This window comes from Crocodylus siamensis, chromosome 1 (genome assembly GCF_052110815.1).
Source record: "Crocodylus siamensis isolate JL-2025a chromosome 1, ASM5211081v1, whole genome shotgun sequence".
NCBI classification, from domain to species: domain Eukaryota; kingdom Metazoa; phylum Chordata; order Crocodylia; family Crocodylidae; genus Crocodylus; species Crocodylus siamensis.
Genome location: NC_143395.1, coordinates 420,911,106 through 420,938,062, shown reverse-complemented (window position 1 = coordinate 420,938,062; position 26,957 = coordinate 420,911,106). Strand labels below are relative to the sequence as shown.

Sequence of the window (26,957 nt, the reverse complement as noted above, 5' to 3'; positions counted from 1 at the left end):
ACAAAGCAGGCAGATTATAGGGTGAAGATGAGAAAGGGTGATTTAATTAAGTTTTGTCAACTTGAGTGGCCAACATTTGGGGTCCACTGGACCCCGAAAGGATCCTTTGTAGTAAAAGAACTGATAGCTATCCATGAAACAGTTATGCAAGCTGGACATTGGGATCAATTTCCTTATATAGATTGTTGGTTGTGGGTGGTTCAAAATCAGCCACCTTGGATTAGGAAATGCTTAGTAAAGTCTCATGTGATGGTTGTTAAAGGAGAGACTCAAGGAAGACTGCCTGTACTCCCTGAGTCTAATTGGGGGGCGGGGATTCTGAATTGGCTGAGTATCGGACCCGCTCTCCCGTCACCCTGTCAGGTAGCGAAGATGAATCAGACACCTCCTCAGGATCCAGTCCCTCTGCATCACCGCTCCCTCCCTCAGGAAAAACCACCACCGGCGTATCAAAGCATACTTAATGATTCAGAGCGAGTGCCTCAGCCAAGTGCCCCACCTGAATCAGGGAATAAGGGCTATTATTTGCGCAAGCCTGTAGAATCACGGCCGCTGCTGAATTGCCCGATGCGAGGGGTTGTTGGAGAGGGGGGCAAAGCGACTTTTTTCTACACCCCATTTAGTACTTTAGATTTATTTAACTGAAAGAATCAGAGCCCCTCTTTTTGTGAAGACCCTGAAAAGATGAGGGACCTGTTTCAATCCATTGGGCAAACCCATCGACCCACTTGGGCTGATGTCCAGATGATGCTCCAAACCCTCCTGACCCTGGAGGAGAGGAGATTAGTGTTGCAGACAGCAGAGCGCATTGCAGCAGCCAGGGTAGAAGCAGAGGGAGCTGCTGGTCGTACCTTGCATGATACCTGCCCTGCTGAGGAACCAAGATGGGATAATCATACTGCAGAAGTAAGAGAGCTGAGTGCACGGTATCTGGGGATTATAGTGGAGGCAATGGGGAAGGCAGTGCCTCGGGTTACTAATCTGTCTAAATTGCATGAAGTGAGACAGGAAAGAGAAGAGGATCCCTCAGCTTTCCTCGGGAGGCTGTATGAGGCGTTCCGCAGGTTTTCGGACCTAGATCCAGAAGCCCCAGATAATCAACGCATGGTAAATCTTATGTTTATTGGTCAATCTGCTGCTGATATTCGGAAGAAGCTACAGAAAACTGAGGGAGGTGCTGGGAAACCGATTTCAGAACTGGTGGAAATTGCATATAAGGTATATGGGAATCGTGAGCAAGTGCAGGAGCGCAAGGAGGATAAAAAGGCTCAGAGACAGATGGCAGCGCTGGCAGCTGCTAGAACTGGAGGTAACCCTGGAAAGGCTGGGATGCAGAAAGGGAAAGGAGAAAGAGTGGGAGCAGACGTTTGTGCTTACTGCAGGGAGAAAGGACACTGGAAGAGGGAATGCCCAAAGTTGAAGGAGAAGAGAGAGGGGGAACCAAGAGGTCACCTCATGCAGGCAGAGGAAAAGGGTGAGGATACAGAATGAAGGGGACGGGGATCTAAGACCACTACCCTTTGGGTTGGAGCCCGAGAAGATCCCATGGTAACCATTAGGGTTGGCGGCAGAGACTTTGAAACCTTGGTTGATACTGGGGCTACATTTTCAATGATTCCAGAAAACGCCCCTGTGCAGGAACTAGTGAACAGCATGTACTTGTGGAAGGGATTGAGGGAACGCAATCCCGACTCCCTGTTTGTAAACCACTCCTCACCAAAGTGGAGGACCATTTGCTTGAACACTCCTTTGTATCTTCTCCAAGTTGCCCGGTCGCACTCCTTGGGCAGGACCTACTCACAAAACTGCAAGCTGAGATCTTTTTCAGAGACGACCAGATGGTGGTCCAGCTACCTGTCAAGCAGAGCTCGAACTACCAGATGGCTCTCCTGGAGGACCAATGCCCTGTAGTAAGTTCTGAAGATCACATGACTGGAGTAGACCCTTCGGTATGGGCTGATGGAACCCCTGCACGAGCTAAGTCGGTCTCCCCGGTAAGGATCATACTCAAGGATGGGGAGGGGCCCGTTCGGGTAAAGCAGTATCCACTCAGCCAGAGTTGGACTTGGGCCCGCTGCACCCTCGGGTGGGGGCAACCGCCCCCCCGGGGCTGGCTCCTCTCCTCCTCCGGGGCGCTCGGGGCTCCGCTTTTCGTCCTGGCGTCTGCTTCCAGCGGTGCCGTGAATGTGCCGGTGGCGGCTGAAGTAGCAGGTCAGGCCCTGCACGGGGGCACGACCCCCGATGCCCCGCGGTGGATTTCGTTGCAGGGGGAGGGGGAGCAGCTCGCTTTTACATCTCGGGCATCTTGGGGGGTCCTGGGGAGCTGCTGGGGGGCGCAGGACTGAGCAGGAGCACTGAGACGAGTTGTCTTTGGCACAGGCATGTGCAGAGCCAAGCACCGCGGCTCCTGTTCTGGCTGCCTGTAGCTCGACTTTTTATTCCCACTTCATTTTATCCTTTTCCAGCCGCTGAGATTTCCGTGGGAGGTGGGAGCTGCGGTGGCTCTTCTCGGGTGTGGATGTGAGACGCAGCAGTTCCTGCATCCCCCGGTGTGACGGGGCTGGGAGACGGAGGCTGGGATGGAGACGGGGCGCCCTGTGCCTGGGTGGCTGCTCCAGCCCATCCCCAGCCACGGGAAGGTAAGAGCCCGGGGGCTCAGGGGCTAAGGCCCCATCTCGTAGCCCTGCCTGGACTTCACAGCCATGACACGATCGCTCCATAAAACCCCGCTGTTCTGAAGGGTAGCTGCGTCCCCTGCTCCCGGGCTGGGCTGGGGGGCAGATCCCTGCCTCCTTCCTGCACATGCGTTGGGGGAGCGACGCCTCTCAGTCGCCGTGTCCTTATTCACTGTGCACCTGATGGCTCGCAGCACCTGAGTTGTTCGCAGGACAGCACCTCCTCTCTCCTTTTCCCCTTTGTGCAGGTGTTGAAATGCCCCCGCCCTTCTCTTCCGCAAGTGGGTTTCTCTAAACCCGGGGTTTCTTCTCCCCCCGCCTCCCTGTGGGCACCAAGGCCAGTCAGGCTCCCACCAAAATAAATGTCTAGGGCAGATGGAGTCGGGGAGACCCCAGTAGTGTACAGGCACCCCAGGAGAGGGGGCGGCTTCTGTGCTGTATGCACCCCCGGGGGAGGGGCAAGGGGTATGTGCCCCCTAGATCTGTGCATGGGGCGAGGGCAGGCTGGGGCCAGAGCTGGGGGCTGTGTCAGCCTTTCTCTGGTGGGGGGGCTGGGGTGGGGCTGTGCTTGGGGCAGGCACTGGTAGCACCGGGACAGGGGTGTATGGATGGGGCCGCAGGCACCCGAAATCTGCTGTAGCCTCCTTATACCCCGCCCCCCCACAGCGCTCCTACCTGTCCCACCGCTCCTACTCTGAGCCATCCCAGGCCCAGCCCTGCCCCCCAGGAAGAGACCAGCATAGCCCCAGCCTGCCTCCGCCCCGTGTACAGATTGGGGGCACATGCCCCCCATGCCTCTCCTGGGGGTGCGTACCTCCCCCTCGCGCCTCCCGGATGAGGCACTCGTGGCTCAGTTCTGTGCTGCACCTTGCCCCACCTGGGCAGCGCCTGCCCCCGGTCCTGCTTCTGCCCCAGCCCTGGTCCCCCCTTCACGCTGGGGGCCTCGATCTGCTCCCCCCAGCACACCCGTTCCTCACCCTGTGTGGGTTACAGAAGAGACCGAGTCCTGCGCCGTGCTCCCTACGAGCAAACCCAGTGCACCCTGCAGTGATGTGATGCCACGAATACCGTCCAGGGGAAGGCGTAGCCGCTCGTGTCGCTGCTCTTCTGCAAAGATGTCAGAGATTTCAAACCTCCAGCAATATTTCTGCATCGACAACCAGGGGCTTTCAGCTGACCATGCCTTTGTGGCACATGTAAAGGCCGTTTCCTTCAGAAAGGAAGGTGATGATGAGAATCCAGCTCCCGCAGGCAACCCAGGCTTGACCACAGCTACTGGCCCCGCTCTCCCCAAGAAAAAGCGTAAGGTGTTTGTTGTGGGAAACTCCATCCTGCGGGGCACTGAGGGGGCAATCTGCCGCCCCGACCCCTTAGCCCAGGAAGTCTGCTGCTTCCTGGGGGCCCGCATCCGAGATATTGCGGAGAGGATCCTGCAGCTCCTGCAGCCCACAGATCACTACCCCATGCTCCTTATTCATCTGGGCACCAATGACACGGCTCGGAGCACCCCCAGACAGGTCATGAGGCGCTAGAGGGAGTTGGGAGCGGGGCTTAGGGGTCTGGGAGCTCAGGTGGTGTTTTTGTCGCTCCTCAAAGGCTCGGGCTATGGGCTGAGGAGGGAGAGGAGGATCCATGTAGTCAACCAAAGACTGCGGCGCTGGTGTTATCGGGAAGGCTTTGGCTTCCACGACCACAGCCCGCTCTTTGGCGAGAGAGGCAGTGAGCTGCTGGGAAGAGATGGCCTGCACCTCTCCCCCTGGGGAGGAGGCTCTTCTCAGCCAGGTTGGCTGACCTGCTCCACTGGGCTTTAAACTAAGCCCGCTGGGGGATGGGGGGACTACTGCCATGGCTGGCCCGCTGAACGGCCCTTGCAAAGCCAGCGGACCAAGGCACTTAAGGGGGGCACTTAAGGGAGCTCACCCCTGCCCCAGCCCTGGCACAATCTGTGGGCAAGGCAAGAGCCCCCAAGGGCACACTTGCCTGCCTGAACACTAATGCCAGGAGCCTGGGCAACAAGCAGGACGAGCTTGTCCTCCTGCTCAGTGCAAAGAAATATGATGTCATTGGGATAACAGAGACCTGGTGGGACTCCACCCATGACTGGACCACAGGTATAGAGGGCTATACCCTATAAAGGAGGGATCGTGTTGACAAAAGGGGTGGGGGTGTAGCTCTCTATGTGAAGGAAAGCTACATGTCCCTGCAAGCTGATGTTGGCGACCGGCATGGACAGCTAGAGACCCTCTGGGTAAAAATTCGTGGGGAATTCAGCACAGGGGACACAATGGTGGGAGTCTACTACAGACCTCCCACTCAAAGTCCCGAGCTTGACCAGGAGTTTGCCCAGGAACTGACTGAGGCCGCTCGCTCCAGGACCTTGGTTGTCATGGGTGACTTCAATTACCCGGACTTCTCGTGGGAAGATCACTCAGCTAAATCTGAGCGGCCGCAAAGCTTTCTCTCGTGTGTGGATGACATCTACCTGACTCAAGAAGTCTATGGGCCAACGAGAGGCAAAGCGCTGCTTGACCTGGTACTGGCTACGGGGGATGACCTAATCAGCGACCTAGTGATCGATGGGAAGCTGGGTGACAGCGACCACGAGCTGATCACCTTCACCATCCGCCGTAAAGCTGGCAAGTCAGTCAGCAACACAGAAGTCCTTGACTTCAGAAAAGCCAACTTTGACAAGCTCAGGAGGCTTGTCGGTCAGTCCCTCAGGGACCATGACCCCAGGGAGATGGGAGTTCAAGAACAGTGGTTGCTTCTCAAGGAAGCGATCCTTAGTGCACAAGCTAAATCTATTCCAACACGGAGGAAAGGCAGCAAGAAGGCACAGCAGGCCCCCTGGCTCTCCAGAGACCTAGCGGACCTACTGTGGCTAAAAAGGAAAGCCTACAAAGGATGGAGGACGGGATTCACCTCCAAGGAGGATTACTCCGCGCTGGTCCGGTCCTGCAGGGACCAAACCAGGAAAGCCAAGGCTGCAACTGAACTCCAAGTCGCTTCAGGCATCAAGGACAACGAAAAGTCCTTTTTCAGATATGTGGGGAGCCGGAGGAAAAGCAAGGGCAATGTTGGACCCCTGCTAAACCAGATGGGGCAACTGACAACTGACGCCCAGGAAAAAGCCAACCTATTAAATAGGTACTTTGCGTCAGTCTTTCATCAGTCCCATGGGACGCCCATGCCTGCTATGGGACAGGGAGATCCGGGTGATGGGGATCCCCTACCCTCCATCAATGCTGACCTCATGAAGGAACACCTTGAGAAGCTGGATACCTTCAAGTCAGCCGGCCCTGACAACCTGCACCGCAGGGTACTCAAGGAGCTGGTGAGCGTCATAGCCAAGCCCCTGGCACGAATATTCGAGAGCTTCTGGAGCTCTGGTGTAGTGCCCGAAGACTGGAAGAAGGCCAATGTGGTGCTGATCTTCAAGAAAGGGAGGAGAGTGGATCCGGCTAACTACAGGCCCATTAGCCTGACTTCTATCCTGGGGAAGATCTTAGAGAAGTTTATTAAGGAGGCCATCCTTGAGGGACTGGTGCAGGCTAACATCCTAAGGGACAGCCAGCACGGGTTTGTTGCGGGTAGGTCTTGTTTGACCAATCTCATTTCCTTCTATGACCAGGTGACCTATCATCTGGACATGGGAGAAGAGATTGATGTCATATATCTTGACTTCAAAAAAGCTTTTGATCTGGCTTTTGAGCCAGTTGTGGCCTTGGCTCCACCATGATCCGCTGGCTGGGAAATTGGCTTCGTGGTCAGACCCAGAGGGTTGTGATTGATGGCAGTCACTCATCGTGGTGCCCTGTGACCACTGGGGTCCCTCAAGGCTCTGTCCTGGGACCCGTACTGTTCAACATCTTCATTAACGATGTGGACATTGGAGTCAGGAGTGGACTGGCCAAGTTCGCCGATGACACCAAACTTTGGGGCAAAGCATCCACGCCAGAAGATAGGCGGGTGATCCAGGCTGACCTGGACAAGCTCAGCAAATGGGCAGACGAGAACCTCATGGTGTTTAACACCGAAAAATGCAAGGTTCTCCACCTTGGGAGGAAAAACCTGCAGCACCCTTATAGGCTCGGCAGTGCTACGTTGGTTAGCACTACAGAAGAAAAAGACTTGGGGGTCATCATTGACCACAAGACGAACATGAGCCTCCAGTGAGATGTTGCGGCTAATAAAGTGACCAAAATGCTGGCGTGCATCCATAGATGCTTCTCGAGCAAATCCCGGGACATCATTCTCCCCTTGTACTCGGCCTTGGAGAGGCCGCAGCTGGAGTACTGCGTCTAGTTTTGGGCTCCACAATTCAAAAAGGATGTGGAGAAGCTTGAAAGAGTCCAGAGGAGAGCCACGCGCATGATCAGAGGTCAGGAAAAGAGATCTTACGATGACAGGCCGAGAGCCATGGGACTCTTTCGCCTGGAAAAGCGCAGGCTCAGGGGTGATCTGATGGCCACCTATAAGTTTATCAGGGGTGACCACCAGGATCTGGGGGAACGTCTGTTCACCAGAGCGCCCCGAGGGATGACGTGGTCGAACGGTCACAAACTCCTGCAAGACCGTTTCAGGCTGGACATAAGGAAGAATTTCTTTACTGTCCGAGCCCCCAAGGTCTGGAACAGTCTGCCAGCGGAGGTGGTTCAAGCGCCTACGTTGAAGACCTTCAAGAGTAAATTGGATGCTTATCTTGCTGGGATCCTATGACCCTAGCTGACTTCCTGCCCTTTGGGCAGGGGGCTGGACTCGATGATCTCCCGAGGTCCCTTCCAGCTCTAATGTCTATGAAATCTATGAAATCTTCTCCTCTCCCGTGTGCTGAGTTGCTCTGTTCTTGTACGGGAGCTCCCTGCGCCTCTGGTGGGACGGGGACATATCGATCACATGCACAAATACACATGTAGAGCCTCGAAATTGTTGTGGGGAGCTGGGAGCATGCTGAGCTAGGACCTCTCCCCAGGACAGACCCTTGGCTGACTTCAGTTCAGTGCAGGGAATCAATGACAACGTCTCTCAGCTGAGGCTCTGCCCCTTCAGGGTAGAGGATCATCTTTCAATTCCTGATGTTGTCTGGGTGGAAAATGCTTTTTTTTTTCAGATTGGGCAGGTACCCAGGGCTGCTTTGGGAAGGCTTACACTGTAGTATGAAGTAAGCCATCAAAGGAATTGCTCCTTGTTGCATAAAACACAACCGACTGAGCACATGTCTGAGGACCAGTCTCACGTTGCATGCTTGGTGCTGGTTTAACACATAACAGATGAGGGTGTTTCTCCGCTTTCACTGCTGCCTCCTTTCTGAATCTGGTAGACGTGTAATAAAAGCAACAGTATAAAATAGAAAGTGCTCTGCTGTGTAGACGTGTGCAGACTTGTTGCTACAAGTGATGGAGCATTTTGGTGCATCTGTCTATACTGTATACCACGAATAATCTGTGCAGTAGGGGAGGTTGGGGTAGCCACTGTGCTGGCCCCAGCAGTGTTTCCTGGGGGAAAAGACATTTTCTGAGGGTGCCTTGAGTTGGAAGAGTCTTAAAACAGTGGAGAACGAGTGATGTGGCCTGAGGCAGCTAGCTGTGTTACCATGAAGTCAGACAGATGACAGGATACAGATGCCCTTTGTAGACTCAGCGGGGCTCAACCCCTGGCCCATGGGGCAGATCCTGCCAGCAGGCCAAGTCACCCATCCCCACAGGTCCAGTGATTTGGTGCTGGGTGAAAGTTTGGAGGTGTTGGGAGCCCCCGGCAGTAGCAGAGGGAAGTCGGAGACTGGGGCACACGCTCTGGGCACCGACCCCAGGGGGAGGAGGGGAAAAAGTCGTAGCGGCTGCACTGCCAGGACCACCGCTGGGGATGCTGTTCTCCCCTCCCTGCTGCCCCCCACCCCCAGCACCCTGTACCCCGGGCACTCAGGCACAGTGTCACGTGTGCTGGGCCTGGGCCACTTGTGCCGTCCCACCCAGGTGAGGCCTGTGGTGCGTGGCCCTGGACTCGCACACCAGAAAGCTTGAGCACCGGCAGACTCATCAGAGGGTAAGAAATGATGTGCAGAGAGCAGGTGTGCAATGCAGAGGTGTTTATTTTAAATATAAAAGGGAATGGAGGGGGGGAGGGGAAAGGGGGACAGCGCTGAGACAGGTGAACACAGTAACCAAGTGAAACCCCCGAGGGATGCAGGGATGTGGAAGTGAAGGATGAGAGTTTGGAGCCGGTCCCTCCCAGCGGGGCGCTGTGCATGGGGGCTTGGGAGACGTCCCCTGGGCCAGGGCAGCAGCAGGGTCCAGGCGGGAGCAGCCCCTGGGATGGAGACCCCAGCCCCCCCACCCCGGGGGCACTGAGGGGCCGGCAGTCGGGCGCGGGGGGGGGCAGTCTGTGCCCCGGGTCGTGGCAGGGACAGGGATTGGCTCAGGGCTGGGCTGGGGCCGGGCACAGGGTCAGGGGAGCCGCTTTGGTGCCCCCAGCATTGACAACAAGATGGAAGAAAGGGCGCAGGGTCCCGGAGAAGGAGTCAGTGAAAGTGAAGAGATGGGACCTGTCCGCATGTTGTAAAATGAGACCTCGCCCCCCTCGTAGTCCAGGAAAACCCCCACCCACCTGGGCCGCACGCTCATGGGGAGGGGGGTCGGGGAGGAGGTGCAGGCCTTGTATCCCCCACCCCACAGCCGCACGACCCAGTATCCATTGTGAGGTGTGAGTGTGACCCACCCCTTCCTGCACACGGACTCCGTGCACATGCCCAGGGTCCAGCACGTCTTGTCTCCCACCTCCACCTCCCAGTAGCGCCTCCCACCCGCGAACCCCTCCATGCCCAGGACACAGGGACAAGCATCAAATCTCTCCGGGGTGTCGGGCACATCCTGTGGGGCGTCTCCGAGTCTCACACATTTCCGATCCGCAGACAGGACGAGTCTGGGATGAGCCGTCCCCGGGTCCAGAGTCAGGTCCGCTGGGGAGAGAGTCGCGGGTCAGGGCGGGGGCAGGCGAGTGCCGAGATCACAGGGAATTCGCCACGTCCCAGGAATCGCGGGTCGGTCCCGGCTGGGAGTCACCGTCACCCCGCGGGGAAATGGGGGAACAGGAAATGGGGGGAACAGGACAGGGGGACGTCCCCACCAGACAGCAGGGAGCAGAGGGGCCCATTGCAGCTGCTTCCCAGGGGGAGGGGTGGCAGGGGGAGCGGAGGGCAGGTCCCGGGGGTCTCCGTGCCTGGGCCGGGGTCACTCGGTTTGCTGCCGACAGCAGGTGGGTGCCTGCCCCCGCACCCCAGGCTGGGCTGCTCTGCCCCAGCGGGACCCCCATGTCCCCAGCCTGTGGGCACAGCACTGCAGCCAGGGCAGCCCACAGCCAGCGCCTCCCCGGAGCCAGCCTAGGGCAGAGCCGTGCATGGGGCTGGGCGCAGGGGTTGGGGGGAAGGGGAAGGGCAGGGGGGCACTGACGGGGCACTAAGCACCGGAGAACAGGGCCCATTGCTGGTGAGTCTGGGGCAGTCGAGTGGGGAGGGGGCATTTCCCCACTGACTGCCCCAAACCCCTGGGCTCAGCTCACAAGAGACATGTCCCAGGCCCCCCCGCGTGTGTCTGCTCTAGGGGTCTCCACCGGAGGACCTCCACTGGGACAGGGACACCCCATGTACATGGGACCTGGGACACTGCTGGCACCGGGGCCGTCTGCCCCCAGAGTACTGCACAATCGCAGGCCCGGGGGGCCCAGTTGCCGCACTGGCCCCCTCCGTTGTGCCAGAAGCTGCACATCCAGATGCAGTTTCCAAACACATGGGAGTGACCTAGGGGCAGAAATCCCAATGGCTCCCAACAGGACCGGGGCTCCGGGGCCACTTGGGGCCGGTGGAAATGCAGCCCTGTGAACAAGAGGAGACTCCTGCAGCACTTGTGCAGGGGGGGCTGGGGAGGACGAGCAGCCTGGGACGGGGTCTGCTCAGAGCACCATTGTGAACAGACCTGCCCCTCTGCTCTGTCCCCAGACCCGCTGTGACATTTGCCCACTGGAGGACATCGCCCCCTGCGCCCACCCAACACCCCCGCTGAAAACAGAGACAGCTCCAGCCCCACTTCTCCTCCCAGAGGGATTTGTCCCCTGTTGTGAGCTGCACAACTCCCCTCCAGCCATGCCCAGGCCCCCCGGCATATACAGTGCTGGCAGGGACTGGCTCACAGCCCCGGGGACCATGTATGCTCTCCACCCACGCGCCCCGCAGCCCCTGCTCACTCATTAACCAGCCAGGATTAGGGCAGGGCTGGGGGATCCCTGCAGGGTGGGAGATCTCGCACCCTAGTCTGGGTGCAGCCGGGCCCAGTGCGGGCCTTCCCCATGGTCAGTCTGGTCCAGGCTCCTCTCCCCATGGTCAGTCTGTGTCCAGGGCTCATGTGAGTTGAGAAAACCTACAAGAGATGATGACAGAGGCTGGGCTTGTGCACCCAAGACTCAGTTGAGCCCCAGACATGGGCTGAGGACTGTGATTGTGTGCGGACATGCTGGGTTTCATTGCAGGACTGCTGAGCTCAGCTGCACTGGGGCAAGTCCCAGGTCACGTCGAGGCTCTCTGCCAACACGGCAGTCACATCCCCCTGTGCTGGGGGGTCCCCGTGTGCTCTTACACCGCACTCGGGATCCCCAGACGTGCCCAGCACAGGCTCTCCCACACTCAGCCTGAATCCAGGCTCATCTGAGCCACATGGGGAAGGTGACAGCTCTGGGCAAGGTGAGTGAGACTCCCCAGATTTCCCTGCCAAGCCTGCACCACTCAGGAAAGCTTCAGGCCCCCTCTGCACCACAGACTGAGCTGGGTCATTGAAGCCTCTTGAAGGACAGATGCATCGACCCTCCCGGGTGAAACCAGCTGCTGGGCTGCCGCTCTGTGTGGGCAGGACTGCGCTGGCTGCTGCTTTGCACCATCACGAGCAGGAAACAGCTGCAGAGACCAGGCTGGGACCTGCCAGTTGGGCCCGTGCTGGGGACTGCGGGCACCTGTCTGCACTCCCAGGACAAGCCCATGCCTGGCTACAGCTGATGTGCTGACATGACAGACACGGGGACTGACCCTGCCATGTGCTGCGGTGTACCTCTGAATTTCCTTAGCATTTCCATCATGCCTGGGATGCTGCACAAGGGGTCTGCTCACTTCTGTAGAAACAGCTTTTGCTTCCTGAAGCCCTTCACATCCTTGCTCCTAAGAGGAACATATCCCCCATCATCGCTCAGCCCAGCTCTTCCACGTGGATATTCCTGCCACAGCCCAAGCAGGAATCTCCTGGGAGGGGGAAGGGGAAGATACTGCCACAGCCCAAGCACCTGTCCACCTGTCCAAGGTCCTTTTCACATCCTAGAAAGGGAAACATGAGGGTAATAGTGATTATTTCCTTGCTGGGTGAAACCATCTGCACCAAAGTTCAGTGAGTTTATGACTTGTCCGTTCTATGGGTATCCACTTTTTCACTGTCTGAAAATCCCTAAGTCTGCCTCTGCCTGGTGCACTTGGATGTAGTCAAGGGGCGATGAACCATTTCTTTGCTGTCACCTCTGTCTCAGCATTACACTACTCTGAACATTTGCACGGCTACCTCCAGATGTGCTTTCCTGTCCATTTTTGCTGCTGACAGAAATGATTAAAAAAACCCCCAAACCCTGTGCTTTACTGGAAGAGGCAGCATGTTAGTTTGACCTCGCTCCACAGCATCTGTATAGATCATGCACTTGCAAGGCTTTTTGGTGCTTTAATATAAAGCAGATTCAATCAACTATTAGAGATAAGCTCCAGAAAAGCCCCATTGAAGCCCCCAGTCTACACAGACATTGGGAAGCCAGGTCCAACTAATGTGACGCCTGCGTCTGGGGATGCGCTGGGTTCAGTGCGGGGACACACTGGACTTACAGTACAGCCCTTTTTATGCTCATGTCTGCAAGAAGCCTTCATGACTAATAACCTGGCACTTCTCCCAAATCAGAATTTCCTCCCAGGACAAACTGGTAGATCTCCAGACTGATGGAAAGTCTCACCTGAGTCTTGGCCCAGTCTCCACCAGGTCTGGGGGCCAGGCCGAGGGCTGCTTTGTGCCAGACGGCAGCAGCATTGGGGGCCGGATCAGCAGCGCACGCTCACCTTCAGCAGCTCAGCAGGGGTCTGCCGGCTCTTCTCCTCTATCCCCGAGATCAGCTTGCGCAGGGAGGCGCTTTGCCGGGAGAGTTGGGCTACGTTGGCCTCCAGGCGCCGCAGCGTCTCCCTCTCCTCCTCCTCCAGGCTCTGCAGGAGCCGCTGCTCCTCCTCGCTCACAAAGCGACGCAGCTTCTCGCACTCAGACCTGATGCTCTCTCTCTGTCGCTTTACCTTGTTCTTCCAGGACAAGCAGCAAAAACAAGTGTGAGCTGCCATCTCCACTTTCAACTTTGCATTGGCAGAGGGAAGGCATGAACTCAGGGTGTGCAGCCCTTTGTCAGTAGCTATACTGTCACCACATATATGATACACACATTACATATAGTGGTGCACTCTCTAGAGAAAGGATCACACAATACTTTCACCCCATAGCAAAAGGGCTGCTATCCAAAGCAGAGATTTAGGATCTGGGGCCTCTGTAAAGGCTCTGGGGCTTGCAGCAAAACCCAGTGGGCCACGGGTCATCTCTGGCTGATCTGTTGATGTCAGTGCTTTTGTGCCAGGCCTGGGGCTGTCCCTGGGGCGAGACATGCAGGAGATGCTTCATGGAAAGCACTTGGAGCCTGTGTTGGCCAAGGGAGATGGGTGGGAAGGACCCCAAGGGAGCCCCCTTGGCCAACAGGAGCTCTCTACATAGGAGACAGGCTCCTCTGCCAGGGGCTTTTCCCTTCCAGGTGGGGAAAGTGGAAGATCCTTAAATGACAGCCCAAGAACCAGGAAAAGCACAGAAGAGACACGTGAGGAAGGGGCTGCAGGGCGGAAGAAGGAGCCTGCACCAGTCCCACAAAACATGAACTCTGCCCCGGTGAGAGCTGCCCGGGCCGGGGAGCCTTGAAGCCCCTGTGCACGGGCCCAGGGCAGGGGAACACGCACTGCCTCCCCTTGGCCCTGGGGTGGGGAACAGCAAACTCCAGAGCCCCTTTCCCTTCACGCGGGGGCACGGGGGGTGAGAGAGCACGGGGCTCCCCCTCCCCGCAGGGCAGGGTAATGCCGAGTGCCCAGCCTGCCCTGCCCCCGGGCCCCGCAGGAAGGGCTCTGCACCACTCCTCCTCTGCCTCAGCGATGCCCATCCTGATACGAGGCTTTTAGACTTCAGAGAGCTGCTAGAGGAATCTCACAGAAACCGAAACACGGATGTGATGGAAATCCTGCTGCGGTGCCACAGCCCTGGGACAGCTGGGACAGGCAGAGACATGGGCTTCGGGGTGTGCAGAGAGTGCAGCAGCTGAGGGAGCAAACATGGCTCTAGCTTGCAAAGTGTGGCCCATTTTATGGGAGGTAAAGTATGTCATCCAGGCCAGCAGCAGTGGCTCGGTCCCACCCCTGGGAGAGTGGCAAGGAAGGGGTGAAGCTGCCAGCACCTCAGCCCAGTCTGGTCCCAGCTCTCCCCCAGACCGCAGCATCCCCCGATGTCGAGGAAGAGCTCCCTCCATGACACACAGCCCCTCGGGGCAAATCTTGCAGCTCCCCCACCCCTCACCGCCAGCTCTGCCACGGGAACGAGCTCTCGAGGAGCACAGACTGGCACCTGCCTCCCACGCCGCGGTGGTGTCCTTCTCCGTGGCCTCCATCGCCAGGGCTCTCTCCAGCCCCTTCCTCAGAGGATGCAGGGCCCGCTGGAGCTGCACCTGGCAGGAGAAGCATCAGATCCTTATTCCTGACCCTGACACGTGTCGGGACAAGGGGGGCTTGATACGGGATCAGTAAATGTGCAGGGAAAGCAAGCGGCAGAAGCAGCCGTGTGGGGGGCTTGCTGGCCAGCCCCCTCCCCGCTCCTCTCGACCCCTCGTTGCAGGCGCTGGCTCAGGGGCGCTGGCACTGGGTACAAGCAGCAGCTGAAACTGCTGTGAGGGGAGCAGTCACCTCAGGGTTGCTCTGCAGACACGCTTCATGAGCAGGCAAAAAACCTGCTGTTTTTTAGCAGCAAGAAAATGGGGCAACATCTCCCTCCAGCACCAGCAAAGTCCAGCTGCTGCCCCTCGGCAGAAGTGCATTTCCCACAATGGCGTGCACCCACCGCCCTGCCCTGTTCAAACCCCCACTCATCACTGATGCCTCTGCATCAAACAGGCTTGGCCAAGAAGCTCATTCAGAAACATGCCCGAGGTGTCTGACCCTGGGGCTCGTGCCCTGTCCCTGGCATGCACAGCTTCTCACTCAGCTTGGGCCAGTTTGGGAAACAGGCTTGGGTACTGCTGGGGCAGGAGGGGTGGGCGGCTGGAAGGGGGCAGGTCTGCAGCACACAGGCTTTGCCCTGGGCCAAGGCCCTGTTGCATTTCCTACGCCTGGTCCCTCTCCAGATTTCCTCTGGTCTCCTCCAGACACTTGTTCCACAGCAGGGCCCGGCCCCTGTAACAGAGCTGGCTCCCATCCCTGTGCCAGGCACGAAACATTGGCAGGGCAGGGTGCGAGGGCAGACCTACTCAGAAAGCCCAGTGGGGCTGCGTGGGCACCGGAGCACCCAGAAAAAGGGTCCATGCGCTGTCGGGGACAAAGGAGCAGGTTCCCTGTTGCACACAGTCATACGTGGAGGCAGCCAGGTCTTATGGTCCCCAGGAGCTCCAGTGGGCTCAAAAACAAGGATCCGGCCCACACTACCTGGTGTGGGGAATGCACGGCTGGTTTTGGAAATGCTGTGCACCTGCACGTGGAGATGCAGAGCACAAAACTACAGAAAAAAAGCAGGACAATTAATGTAATTAGTATGAAGGATGAAGACTTATATACTCAGGAATAACTAACTGATCTTTGGGGCACCAAGGGAGGCTGGTGAATTCACTGATGATGAAGTGCTCAGCCACGGATTGGGCGGGACTCTGGAATTCATGGATATTAATTCATTTTGGGTGGAATCAAGGGAGGCTGGTGACTAATCATGAATTAATCTCCTGTGGATTAAGTGAAGCAGGGGGATTCGGTGACAACCACTTGATCTTCTCTTGTACGAATGGGGGAGTGTTGAATTCACTGACAAGTACTTGTGGTGCCGTGCGCCAGGAGACACTGTGACTTCTGGCTTGGGGCAGCAGAGCGAGTGGCAATTGCCGACTGAGGGGTTCAGGATCCCAGGGGTAAGGCTACACATTTGGACACTTGGCCAGGAGTAGGAAGGAGCAGGATGTAGGGGTGGAAAGAGGCTTGTGAAGAGGACCGTCCTCATCCAGGTGGATCTTAGCTCTCCTCTTACCATCCTCTTATCACCTGACCTCTCTTCAATTTTCTTAAAAACAAGGCATGGCAGGGAGATGTAAGGGAACTGGAGGTGGAGACCTGGACAAGAGAGGTGGTGGCTGCCGCGTGCTCCTACCAGAGGATGCTTTGTCATCCCCTTACCCCCACAGTCCTTCACTTGCTTTGACCTGCAGCATCCCACACAACACCCCCTTCCCCCTTCCTCCCCCCCCCCCCCGCAGGCTCTTCTTAGTCTGAAACGCAGCATTTGAGACACCTGGGACTGGTCAGTTAATTCAAGCAGTGAGTGCTGGCATCTAGTCTAGGGGACTGTAGTCCAGAGATTTTTTTCTGGGAAAGGGAGAGAAAAGCATTCCCAACTCTGGAGTAATGTGGATTTGGAGGCTCTGGCACCCATGCTCTATGATCAGCCAAAACCTTTCCCGAAGGACAATCCCGAGGCCTGGAAACTGATTCCTTAAAGCTCAGCACTCCTGCAGCCATTCAGCGTGAATCTGGGCCCATTGGCAACACCTCCCAACTCAGTGTCAACCACAGACTTTCTGAGCCCGGTTCCAGTCCAGTAACAAGGTCACAGACAGGATTGTTGAACAGGATCAGGCCCCTGCCCTGCACACCCCAGGGCCCTCCCGGCGCCTCCTGCTCCAGACACATCGCTCCCACCTACACAGCCCGTGCTGCCGTCTCCCTCCGAGACAGCTCCTGAGCTGCCGCACAGCGCAGCCATGACCCCTGTGCCCTCCAGTCTGGCCAGTTATATCCCATGAGACTCTATGAAACACTTCATTTAATCTAGAAAATGACCATACTTTTTCACATACAACACAGCCTTTCCCCTCAAAACCAGCGGCTAGGAATCGTAGTGTGTATTACATCTGAGAAATGTGGTGAGAAGAGTTTCTGCTGAGCAGAAGTGAAAGTCAGATCTGCACTGGAGCAGAAGAGGGAGCAGTCTCTGCTCCCAGGCTGCTGCTCCTCTGTTACTTGCTACAGGAAAAGCTCTTTTAGCTTTATTCTGCCTTTGAAACCCAAGTTGTGTCATATTCTGAGCTGCATTGTATGGAGAAAATACTATCAGCCCTCTGCGTTGCCCTGTTCAGTTTGTTCTGGGGGCTGAGCTGAGTTCAAAGGCCAGGGATTGCCCACCCTGGGCCAGGGATCCCAGGGGCTGGGACACACGGCAAGACAGGGCCAAGGGGCCCAGAGACATGACACAAAGAGGGCTGAGGCCAAGAAAGTTGTGGGACTCAGCACAGGACATGCCCTGAGGGCAGCTGTGACACCCTGTAGTAACCACCTTAGACCAGCCCTGTTAGCTAACTTTGCTAGGCTTGCTAAGGTGGGCTTAGCTTTTCTTTTCCTCCTGTAGGAAGGAAGCACCCCAAAATCCCACAGTGGGTTAAGCAACCCCAAGGTCTGCAGGGTCTGTGCACCCTGGGTGGCACGGAGCCCTACCAAAGACCCGAGTCCGGGGGTAACAGCGGTTACCCCAGGCTTGTGACTGGGCTCCAGGAAGGGGGTTGACTGGACTTAGGTGCCGCAGGGGAGACACTCAGAGCGTGGTTTTTGGCCAGGAGCAGTGAGGTGGGAGGCTCAGCACAGGAGCAACCCAGACTGGCCCTGCCGCCGTTAACTAATTTTATCTCTTGGCCCAAATCAGTTCTGAATTCTGTCAGCGAAGCAGAGCTCAATCACTCCAGTCCGTGCTGCACGACCACCGGCAAGTACCCTCCCTTGCAGACACTTCAGCTTGGGACTTCAGGTACTGCCCGGTACATGGCAGGCATCCTCTGTGCAAGCCACAAGCCCAGAGGCCTCGGAGTCCAGATGCCCACTAATTTCACTCCACCAAAAGGCTGAAGGAGCAAGCTAAAGGGAAGCCCAAGAGCTGAACCCTATGAACATAATAAGTCTTGTAGCCAAGATCCTGCATCGGGAGGCATTTGCAGACTCTCTCAGGGGTCAGCTTGCCTGCAGCGCAAGCAGTAGACCTTCAATTCAACTGCTATAAGTCATTCAAGACCGAGGAGAGGGGGATTGCCCTTCCTGGTAAGTACAACCACCCGAGCCGAAACCAGTCATGGTATCTCTCCTGCCAGTGAGTTTTGTTCTGTTTGTTTGTTTAAAGCCATTTTTCACGTTCCACGCCAAATCAGCCAAATCAAGTCCAAATCCATGAGTCAGTCCAGAACCGTACGTGGCCCTACAATGGGCACACGTCCTCCACCCCCACCAGGGGCCTCAGGTATTTCCAAAGTCTTCTGACAGGCAGCCTATGTGCAGGCGCAAGCCCGGAGGCTTGGGGTTTGGATGCCCCCAAGTTTCGCCTGCCCTCGGCCATATGGGTGCAGACGCAAGTTAGGGAGGAGCCTCCCATTTCCATAAAGTGGGCTTTGAGCCCCAACACCCCGACAGGTACTAAGCCACGGCAGGAGAACAGACATCCCCAGGGACACTTAAGGAAAACTGCATGCTTGGACCCAAACACACGGTGCTGCCCCTGCCAGGTAAGTTTTTTTTTTTTTTTTTTTTTTTTTTATATTAAAAACATTTTATTAGAAAAAGCTGTCACTATGAAACACATTAAGAAAAACTACAAGTAAACAAAACGCACCTGAGGTTTCACAAAGTTAATACAAACTCACTTTTACAAAATTTCCTAACATTCACAGAAGAAATAAAATCACTTGTGAATTCCTGAAAACCCATTTAGAAATCATTTAACTTGTTTCTTATATAATTGCAAGTTCCCTCACCCACTCTTGGAGCCCCTTATCCATTTTATCAGAGGGGAAAAAACAAAAACAGGCACTATTAAACACATTGTGGAACCAGAATCCCACCTTATTACATAATATTCACATATTCAATGTCGCAATCGACCTGCTGAAGGCCCCCCCCCCCCACCCTTGCTGGCAAATATGCTGTCCCTTAAACTATCCTATGCCTACGCGGGGCTGAAACAACCCTCTGAAGTCCAGCCCTTCCCAGGGCGTTGTATCCCCTCCTTGCGTTCTCTGCTTTCCTCTTCCTCTATAGAAATACAACTCGTGCATAGCTAATTGCAGACACTCTACCGTTGAAAAGCACGAGCCCTTTAGTGCTAGGAGGGAACGCACTTTCCAAATTGCTACTTTAATACATGTGACAAGCACCCTCACACCCCATGACCCATCCGTCCCCTCTGTCAAACCATAGAGCACGTTTTCACTCGTGATCCCCGTTGCCTTCCCTGTCTCCTTCAAAAAAGCCCCTGCCCTCCCCCACACCTTCTGTGCATAAAAACAACCCCACAAAACGTGCGCCACGGACTCAGGTTCGTCACAAAGTTCTCTTGGGCACTTGGGGGACCGTGTGAGTCCCCATCGATATAGTACTTGTCGCACTGGCAGTGCGTTTCTCACGGCCCTCCAGGCCAGCTCCTCGTGCTCCCCTTTCCATTCCTTCCCCACCAACCCTCCCCACACCCTGCTGACCTTGTCCGTGCTCAACTCCCCGACATCAGCCATTCTCTGCTTCCCCCTGAGGAACTTGAGGACTTTCCTGGCATCTGCCAGTCCTTCCATCCCTAACCCTGCCAAGCCTTCCCTGGCCACAAAGGATCCAAGGCGTGCGTAAGGGAGTGACATCCGCCAAGCCCACGCCCCCCGCCACCCGCTCCCAAACAGTCCCAGCCTCTGTAGGAGCCTTCCCCCCCAGAAAACGCAAAGGTTAGAAACCGGTCCCGCTGCGCCCCTCGCTTCCCTCACGACCATCTTCAGAAAGTGCACATAAACAAAAACCTCTATATTCGGGAGAGCCCATCCCCCCAAGCCCTCTTCCTTATATAACTCTGTCCTGGCCACCTTCTCTGTCTTCCCCCCCCAAAAGAAGAGGCACAATGCCCGCTGGACCCGCCGGGCCTGTAGCCAGGACGGGGGGTACGCCATCGCCGTGTACAAGATCTTTGGCAACAGGCACTGTTTGATCACTTGCACCTTTCCCCTTGCGGATAAATGCCGGGTGCTCCACAACCCCACCGTCTGGTTGACTCTCCCCTCTAACACTTCCCAAGCCCGCTTCCCTTTTCCATGGGTATCCATCCACACGCCCAGGATTTTCAGTTCCTCCCTTTCCACCCTCAATCCAAATTTCCCCAAATCCCCCCAGTTCCCAACCGCCAGGACTACGCTCTTGTCTGTGTTCACTCTGGCTCCAGATACCTCCCCAAACTCCGTAGCGTGCTTCACCACTCTTTCTAAGGACACCTCGTCCCTCACCACGCATGTCACGTCGTCCATGTACAGGAGGACTTTTAATTCCCCGCCCCTCGGCACTCGAACCCCGCTGATCTCCCTATCGCTTCTAATTCGTTGTGCCAGCGGCTCAATGGCGCAAACAAAGAGCCCCGGCGACAGCGGGCACCCCTGCCTCACCCCCGAATCCACTGCAAAGGCTTCTCCCAGGAAGCCCCTCACCAGCACCCTGCTCGTTGCCCTCCCGTAGAGCGCCCGCAGCCACCCCACAAATTCCCCCGGCATCCCCATGCCTGCCAGAACCCCAAACAGAAACTCGTGCCCGATGCTGTCGTACGCCTTTTGCAGGTCCAGACTCGCCACTATCGTGTTCCACTTCCGGTCGGTAATGTACGACAGCGTATCCCGGAGCAGCCAGTGTGCGTGTGTCGTCCGCCGCCCCCCCACCACGCACATTTGTTCCCCGCCCAGCACCTGCGGTAACACCTCCCCCATCCTTGTCGCTAGGATCTTGGAAAATAATTTATAATCCGAATTCAGCAGGGTGATCGGCCTCCAGTTCTTAATGTCTTCCCGTCCCCCTTTCTTATAGATCAAGACCACGACTCCCTGGGCAAAGCCCTCCCCTACCTGACCCCGATCCATCATTTCCTTAAACAGGGCCAACAGGTCCCCCTTCACTAAATCCCAAAACTTCCCATAAAATTCCACCGGGATCCCATCGCCTCCCGGGGTCTTCTTTAAAGGCATTGTCCTCAAGACCCCCAGCATCTCGGTTTCCGTCAATTCCTTTATCAGCCCCTGTCTCCCGTCTTCCCCCACTTTGGCTTCCAAACTCCCCACCAGCCCCTCCAGGTCTTCTCGCCTCCCCGCTTTCCTACGAAACAAATCCCCGTAGAACCTAGTCACCTCCCGCAATACCCCATCCACGGCCTCCACCCTCCCTCCCTCGGCCGTGCGGACCGCCCCCATCACCCGCTTCTTCCTTCTCACCCGCAAGGCGAAAAACCTGCCCCATTCCTCTCCCTCCTCCACCCACTCCGCCTTGGCCAGGAACATCCGCTCCTGCATCCTGGTCCGGAACCAATTTTTCACTCCCTCCCTCGCCCTTTCCCATTCTCCCTGTACCGCTGCCCCCTTCTTCCGCTCTTCCCACAACCTTTGAACTTCCCCTTGTAAACGCACTAACTCCTTCTTCCTCTGCCACGCCCGCTTCCTCCCCACCGCAGTGAACCACTCTCGCACGCGTTGCTTGATTTCTGCCCACCAGTCCCACCGTGTTGGGAAAAGGGGCTGTAAGGATTGCCACTGGCGATACGCCCTTTGAAAGGCCATGCATTCCTCTGGGTCCTCCAGTAAGGACACATTCAATTTCCAGACCCCTCTGCCCTGTTTCAGCCCCTGCCCGATGCCCACTTCCACCCACAGCACGCGGTGGTCCGAGAAGCTGACATCTATCAGTCGCTTGCCACGGATTGCCAGTCCCTCCGACACCAGCACAAAATCGATTCTCGATTGGCCCCGCCCACCGGGATCCACTCTTGTAAAGACTCCTGTCCCTGCCCAAATATCCTGGAGCCCCTCATCTTGAATCCACCCTCGCAACCACTTCCCTGTACTATCCATCCCGACTCTCTCCCCAACCCCTACCCGCCCACCCTCTTCAAGTATGCAATTGAAATCCCCCATCACGATCCGCGGCCCTCCACCCCCCACACACATCCCCATTTTGCGGAAGAAACGCACCCTCTCCGTTCTCTCGGCCGGGGCGTAGACGTTGTACAACGTCACCTCCACGCCCTCCACCTCAACCACTGCCTTTTGCAGTCGCCCTTCTTCCAGGACCTGCTGCCCTTTGATTTTCAAACCCCGCTCCCTCATCAAGAACCCTACTCCTGCCGCTCGATTTTCGTTTGAGCCCCCCCACCACGACGGTCCCACCTCCCAGCGCTTCTCCAGATAGCCATAATTTCTCCCCCAGGGGATCCCACACTCCTGTAGGCCTAACACCTGTGCGTCCAGACCTTGTAAGGTGCTATACATTGACTCCCATCTCTGCCTCCCATATACACTTCTTACATTTAAGGATGCTATAGTCAACGCCATCATGGCTATTTTTCAGGCAAAGCCTACCTCGTTAAACATCCGATCCGCTACTGGGATCTGAGCTGTCTTCCCCCACTTTCCGCATCCCCGTGGCCCTAGCCAGATGTTCGATAGCAGTCGGGCTGAGGTAGCCACAAACATCCGCCCTCCCAGACTCCTCAACCTCTCGTCCCTCCACCAGCAGTTTCCCGCTCTTCCCCTTGTCTCCTTTCTGTGCAGTCCCTTCTGTCCCCCGGACCGTTCCCCCTTCCTCCTCTAGTCTCTTTTTCATAGGTTTAACCCTCCGCTTCTTCTTTCTTTTTACAGGGGAGGGTTCTTTCCCCTTCTCCCCAGACAGGTCCAAGTCCATGGTTGCCGAATCCGATTCGTGTGCCCCTTCTCCTGCTGCCTCGCTCTGCTCCTCCTCCATGTGTTCCTCTCCTCCCGACTCCAAAAGCTGGTCAGCCGCCTCGATCACGTCGTGTCTCTGCTCCGCTTCCGGTGTTTCCTCCACTAGGAAGGTGTCTACATCTAGGTTGGTGGACTCCGCCTCCTCTGGCTTTTCTTTATCCCTCTCCTTTGCTGCGTGTGACTCTCGGGCTTTGTTCGCGTAGGACACGGGGCACTGGCGCTGCAAGTGCCCCTCACCTCCACAAACGGTACATTTCAGTTCCTCTTGACAGGCCTGTGCCCGGTGCCCCCTGCCGCCACACCTGTAGCAAACTGTCAGGCTACAGAAGGCAGCCAGGTGCCCCGCCAAGCCGCACCTGCTACACAGTTTCGGCTGGCCATGATAAGTCACGTATCCGCGGTAGGGCCCTATGGACACGACAGAGGGCAGGTGTCTCACCCCGCCGGGGTGTCTGGGGTCTTCGTCCAGGAGGACTCTGGCTCTCCATGCCCCGGTCCAGATTTGCCACTGATCCAGGACCCGCTGAATATCGAGGATCTTTTCGACCCGCCCCTCCAGCCACCTTCTGACATCTGCATGCTCTAGGTCATCTGTATACATTTTCAAATATAAAACTCTCTCCCGTGCCTTCTGGCCTGCTTCAAAATGCAGACCCCGTAAGTCCTCCTTGTCTGCTACTTCCGCGTAGCGGGCCCAGAAGGCAGCGTACGCCTCTCGCCTCCAAAAGGTGATATTCCAGTGGCGGAAGTTATCAAAAGCCACCACGCAACTTAAATCTTTAGGGTTCACATGCAACTCTTCAAAAAGCACCCTGGTCATAAAGTCTGCTCTCAACATAGTTGTTTCTCCTTTGACCCCTTCTGGAGTCAAAGTGGCCTTGACCCGCAGCTTCAGCGTTCTTCGGGGGTCTCCTTCTTCCCACAAACAATAGGAAGGTTCCGGGCCCTTCCGGGCAGCTTTACTGCTCTCTGCAGAGCTCCGCCTCCCTTCCGGCAGTGGGACCGCCCCCTCTCTAGAATCTTCCTGCCCAGCAACATTACCACTCTTCCTCTCCGACGACACCACCTTGCCTCTGCGGCCCACCGTGGACCAGTCCCCAACCACCTCCGATGCCATGCCGCCAGGACGCTCACCAGAAACGCTCTTCATTGTCGAAGCCAACAGCATCTTAGATGAAACACTTGCTGATCCATACTCTTCAAGAATCAAGGCTTGCTTCCGCGCCGCCGCCTCCAACAACCGAGCCTCTTCGTCCTGCTCCACCACCTCCATGCGCTCCAGCAAGTCAGCAGTCACACCACTTCACAGCTCATAGTACCCTCCCGACGGGAGAGAGCTCGTCTCCGAGTTCACGCTGCTTCCCCTGGGGAGCTCGCCTACGTGGTCACGCTGCTTCCCCTGCCAGGTAAGTGTGTGTCTGTGCAACGGGCTCTCTCGGGCCAGTGGTGTCACCTACCTGGTAATCCTTGGCAGCCTCCTGGATGGGGAGCACTGTGTGACCGCGGTGAGCCTGGGACTCCCTGCAGATCACACAGATGGCTTCCCCGTCCTCCTCACAGAAGAGCTTGAGTTTCTCCTCGTGCTCCACACACTGATTCTCCATCTTCTCCTTTCCTGGCTTCAGACTCTGCTCTTTAATCTTCTCCACCAGGGTTTTGAGCTGCGTGTTGAGCCGGGAGCTCCCAACCTGGAACTCTGCTCTGCAGCTGGGACAGGGGACGGCGTCGCCTGAGCCACGGACACGGTCCTCACAGTACTGGGTGATGCAGGCTCGGCAGAAGTTGTGCCCACACCCGATGGTCACCGGCTCCTGCAGGAGGTCCAGGCAGATGGAGCAGGCGGCCTCTTCATCCATGTCCTGTCCTGGAGGGTCTGAGGCTGCACGGCCCCGGCTTCTGCTGATTGCTCTTCCTGCTCCGTGCAGGCTGGGCCCATCCTGGGTGGTGCCTCCCTGAGAGCAGGAGCTCATTTCCTGCAAGTCAGCTTCTAACAAGAGAGAGGAGGGGCCGAGGGGCCAAGGGGCCAAAGGGAAAGTAAAAGTAAAAGTAAATGGAAGAATTAACCTGAGTGGAGAGAAAGGAGGGGTGAGGGCAAGGGAGCAATAGAAGCAGGGAGGAGGACGGCTGGGGAGACAGGGCGTTCACAGGCAGGGGGGCAGAGATGAGAAACCCCCCGACTCACAAACACGTAGGAAACAGTGCACCCAGCGGTGCGCTCGGCAGCGTGCCTTCACCGTGGTGCAGGATTTTAAAAATGTCAATTCATTTTGGAGGGCAATGCTTAGGACTAACAAGGGAAGAGGATGATCACAGGTTCTCATCAGGCCTGTGGCAGAGGGAGCTGCTGAAACACCAGAGTCCCTTGGAGCCATCGTGACACTAACGGGGTCCATCAGCCTTCCCAGGCATTACAGAGACCTGGGTCCAGCACCCAGACAAGGGAAGTGAGCCCAGACCTCGAGCCCTTGGGCAGGAACCAGCCTGTCACAGGGCTGTCCCCTTCATTTCTCCCCTGTCAACCCCTGCATAACTGTCCTCACCTTATGGGACCTCTGCCAGCTGTGATGCCCCTGACCTGAAGGCATTTGTTATCACCCCGGGTGCACCCCAGCTCTGTGGAAGTGGGGCTAGCTGATAGCCCCTACAAGCAGGAGCAGGGCTTAGCAATCCCAGCACGGGTGCCAGTGTGCGGCACGTTATGGCATTTTGCGTGGCACATGTGCCTCAGGTCAGACAGCAGGGAAAGGGCTGGGTCTGCGCTGGCACAACAAGGATTAAGCCCATGACAGCTCTGTTGCCATCTGCCCCCGGCACACCAACCTCTTACAAGCTGAGGTTGTGGATGTTTCTGGCACTCTGGCCAAAAAACATTGCTGACCCCTGCGCTGAACAGACAGCAGCTTTCTGGAGCTGGACAAGCCAGCCACGGGGTCACACCAAGCTCAGGGGTCTCACACCCGCTGTGCACTCGGAGGCAGCAGGTGCCCAGAGAAGGAGGGAAGCTTTCGCGGTCCCGTTACTGCAAGGAAAGCTAGAGTGTGAACTTGGTGTCAGGTCCTCCCCCACGGTACCTGGCTCGGCATGGTGACGGCCCCCGTGTGTGCCCTAACCACAACGTAGATGCAAAGGAGCTTGCTCCATGTTCGTGGGCGCACTGAAAGCTCACACACAGCTTTCTCCTCTGTCTCCCTTTCTGTTTCTGGGCAAAGGCACTGCTGAGCAGTTCACCTACCAACAAGTACGCAGGGAGTAACAGGCCTTGGGTTGATAAGAGTGAGTTTTTGATTAAACTTCTCTGCCTTTATTCCTTCTGGGTCTAAGGTTCACGGTCCATCCCTTTCCTGGCTTCCAGCTGGTGAGTTCAGTGGTAAATGTGGCCAACTCACACCACAAGATCAAAGGGGCTTTTTTATCAGTTCAATAATGAGATCATAATTCACTGCCAGGGAAAGAAGGTGTGAGAAAACGAGAGGGAAATAAATTATAGAAATATTATATATTATTAAAATATGGTAGAATACTAACCAATTGCCCAACATGAATGATGGACTTCAAAGGAGTGATTACATGGCCGGCCCCGAAGCGTGGCCCTGCCTCTGCCCATTCTGTTGTCCCCACTGCCAAGCCACAGCCCCCCAGACTTGCTGCTGCCCCTCACTCCCACCCCACTGAACCCAGCCCTGCCGGTGCCCCTCACTCACTAAACTGCAGTACCCTACCCCCCGGGCCATGATGGTGCCCCTCACTCCTGACCTGCAGCCCCCTGCACTGCCAGCCCACAGTCCCGGCCCACCTGATGCCCCTCACTCCCCCCCCACAGCCCCCTGCCCCACCAGCCCTGCCAGAGGGGCCGCAGCTGTCCCCATCCTGACCAGGCCGGCGTGCGGTGGCTTCGATTCATGCAGGTGGTGGAGGAGCATGTCTGGCCCCAGCATGGGCTGAGGGCAGAGGAGGAGGAGGCTAGTGGCATCCACCACCCTGGGCTGTGGCTGCAGTGCCCTGCGGGCAGCCTGGCCAGGGCCCCTTCCCTCCCTCGCCCCTTCCCCCCTTCCCTCCTGGCCACTCAGCCCCTCCCAGCACAGGCACCGGCCCTTGTGCAGTCACCTGGCCATGGAGGTCCCCGCTGCCCCCACCCCTTTCCCACCGGGAGAACAGCCCACCATCCCCCCCCACACCCTA

General features: G+C 56.8%; 2 protein-coding genes and 1 pseudogene across 2 annotated transcripts; all 3 read right to left on the bottom strand.

Moving 5' to 3' along the window:
* Window positions 1-8,856: 8,856 nt before the first annotated feature.
* On the bottom strand, window positions 8,857-12,772 carry LOC149875561 (E3 ubiquitin-protein ligase TRIM39-like; annotated as a pseudogene).
* On the bottom strand, window positions 12,503-25,969 carry LOC149875559 (E3 ubiquitin-protein ligase TRIM58-like). Its single transcript, XM_090030945.1, has 3 exons — window positions 24,236-25,969; window positions 14,388-14,483; window positions 12,503-13,032 (listed from the first exon to the last, which is right to left on the bottom strand). The coding sequence occupies exons 1-3, from the start codon at window positions 24,746-24,748 to the stop codon at window positions 12,784-12,786; spliced, it is 858 nt and encodes a 285-aa protein (XP_089887071.1). The 5' UTR covers window positions 24,749-25,969; the 3' UTR covers window positions 12,503-12,783.
* LOC149875560 (zinc finger CCHC domain-containing protein 3-like) lies at window positions 21,655-24,045 on the bottom strand. Its single transcript, XM_090030930.1, has one exon. The coding sequence runs from the start codon at window positions 23,944-23,946 to the stop codon at window positions 22,420-22,422; it is 1,527 nt and encodes a 508-aa protein (XP_089887056.1). The 5' UTR covers window positions 23,947-24,045; the 3' UTR covers window positions 21,655-22,419.
* Window positions 25,970-26,957: the final 988 nt, after the last annotated feature.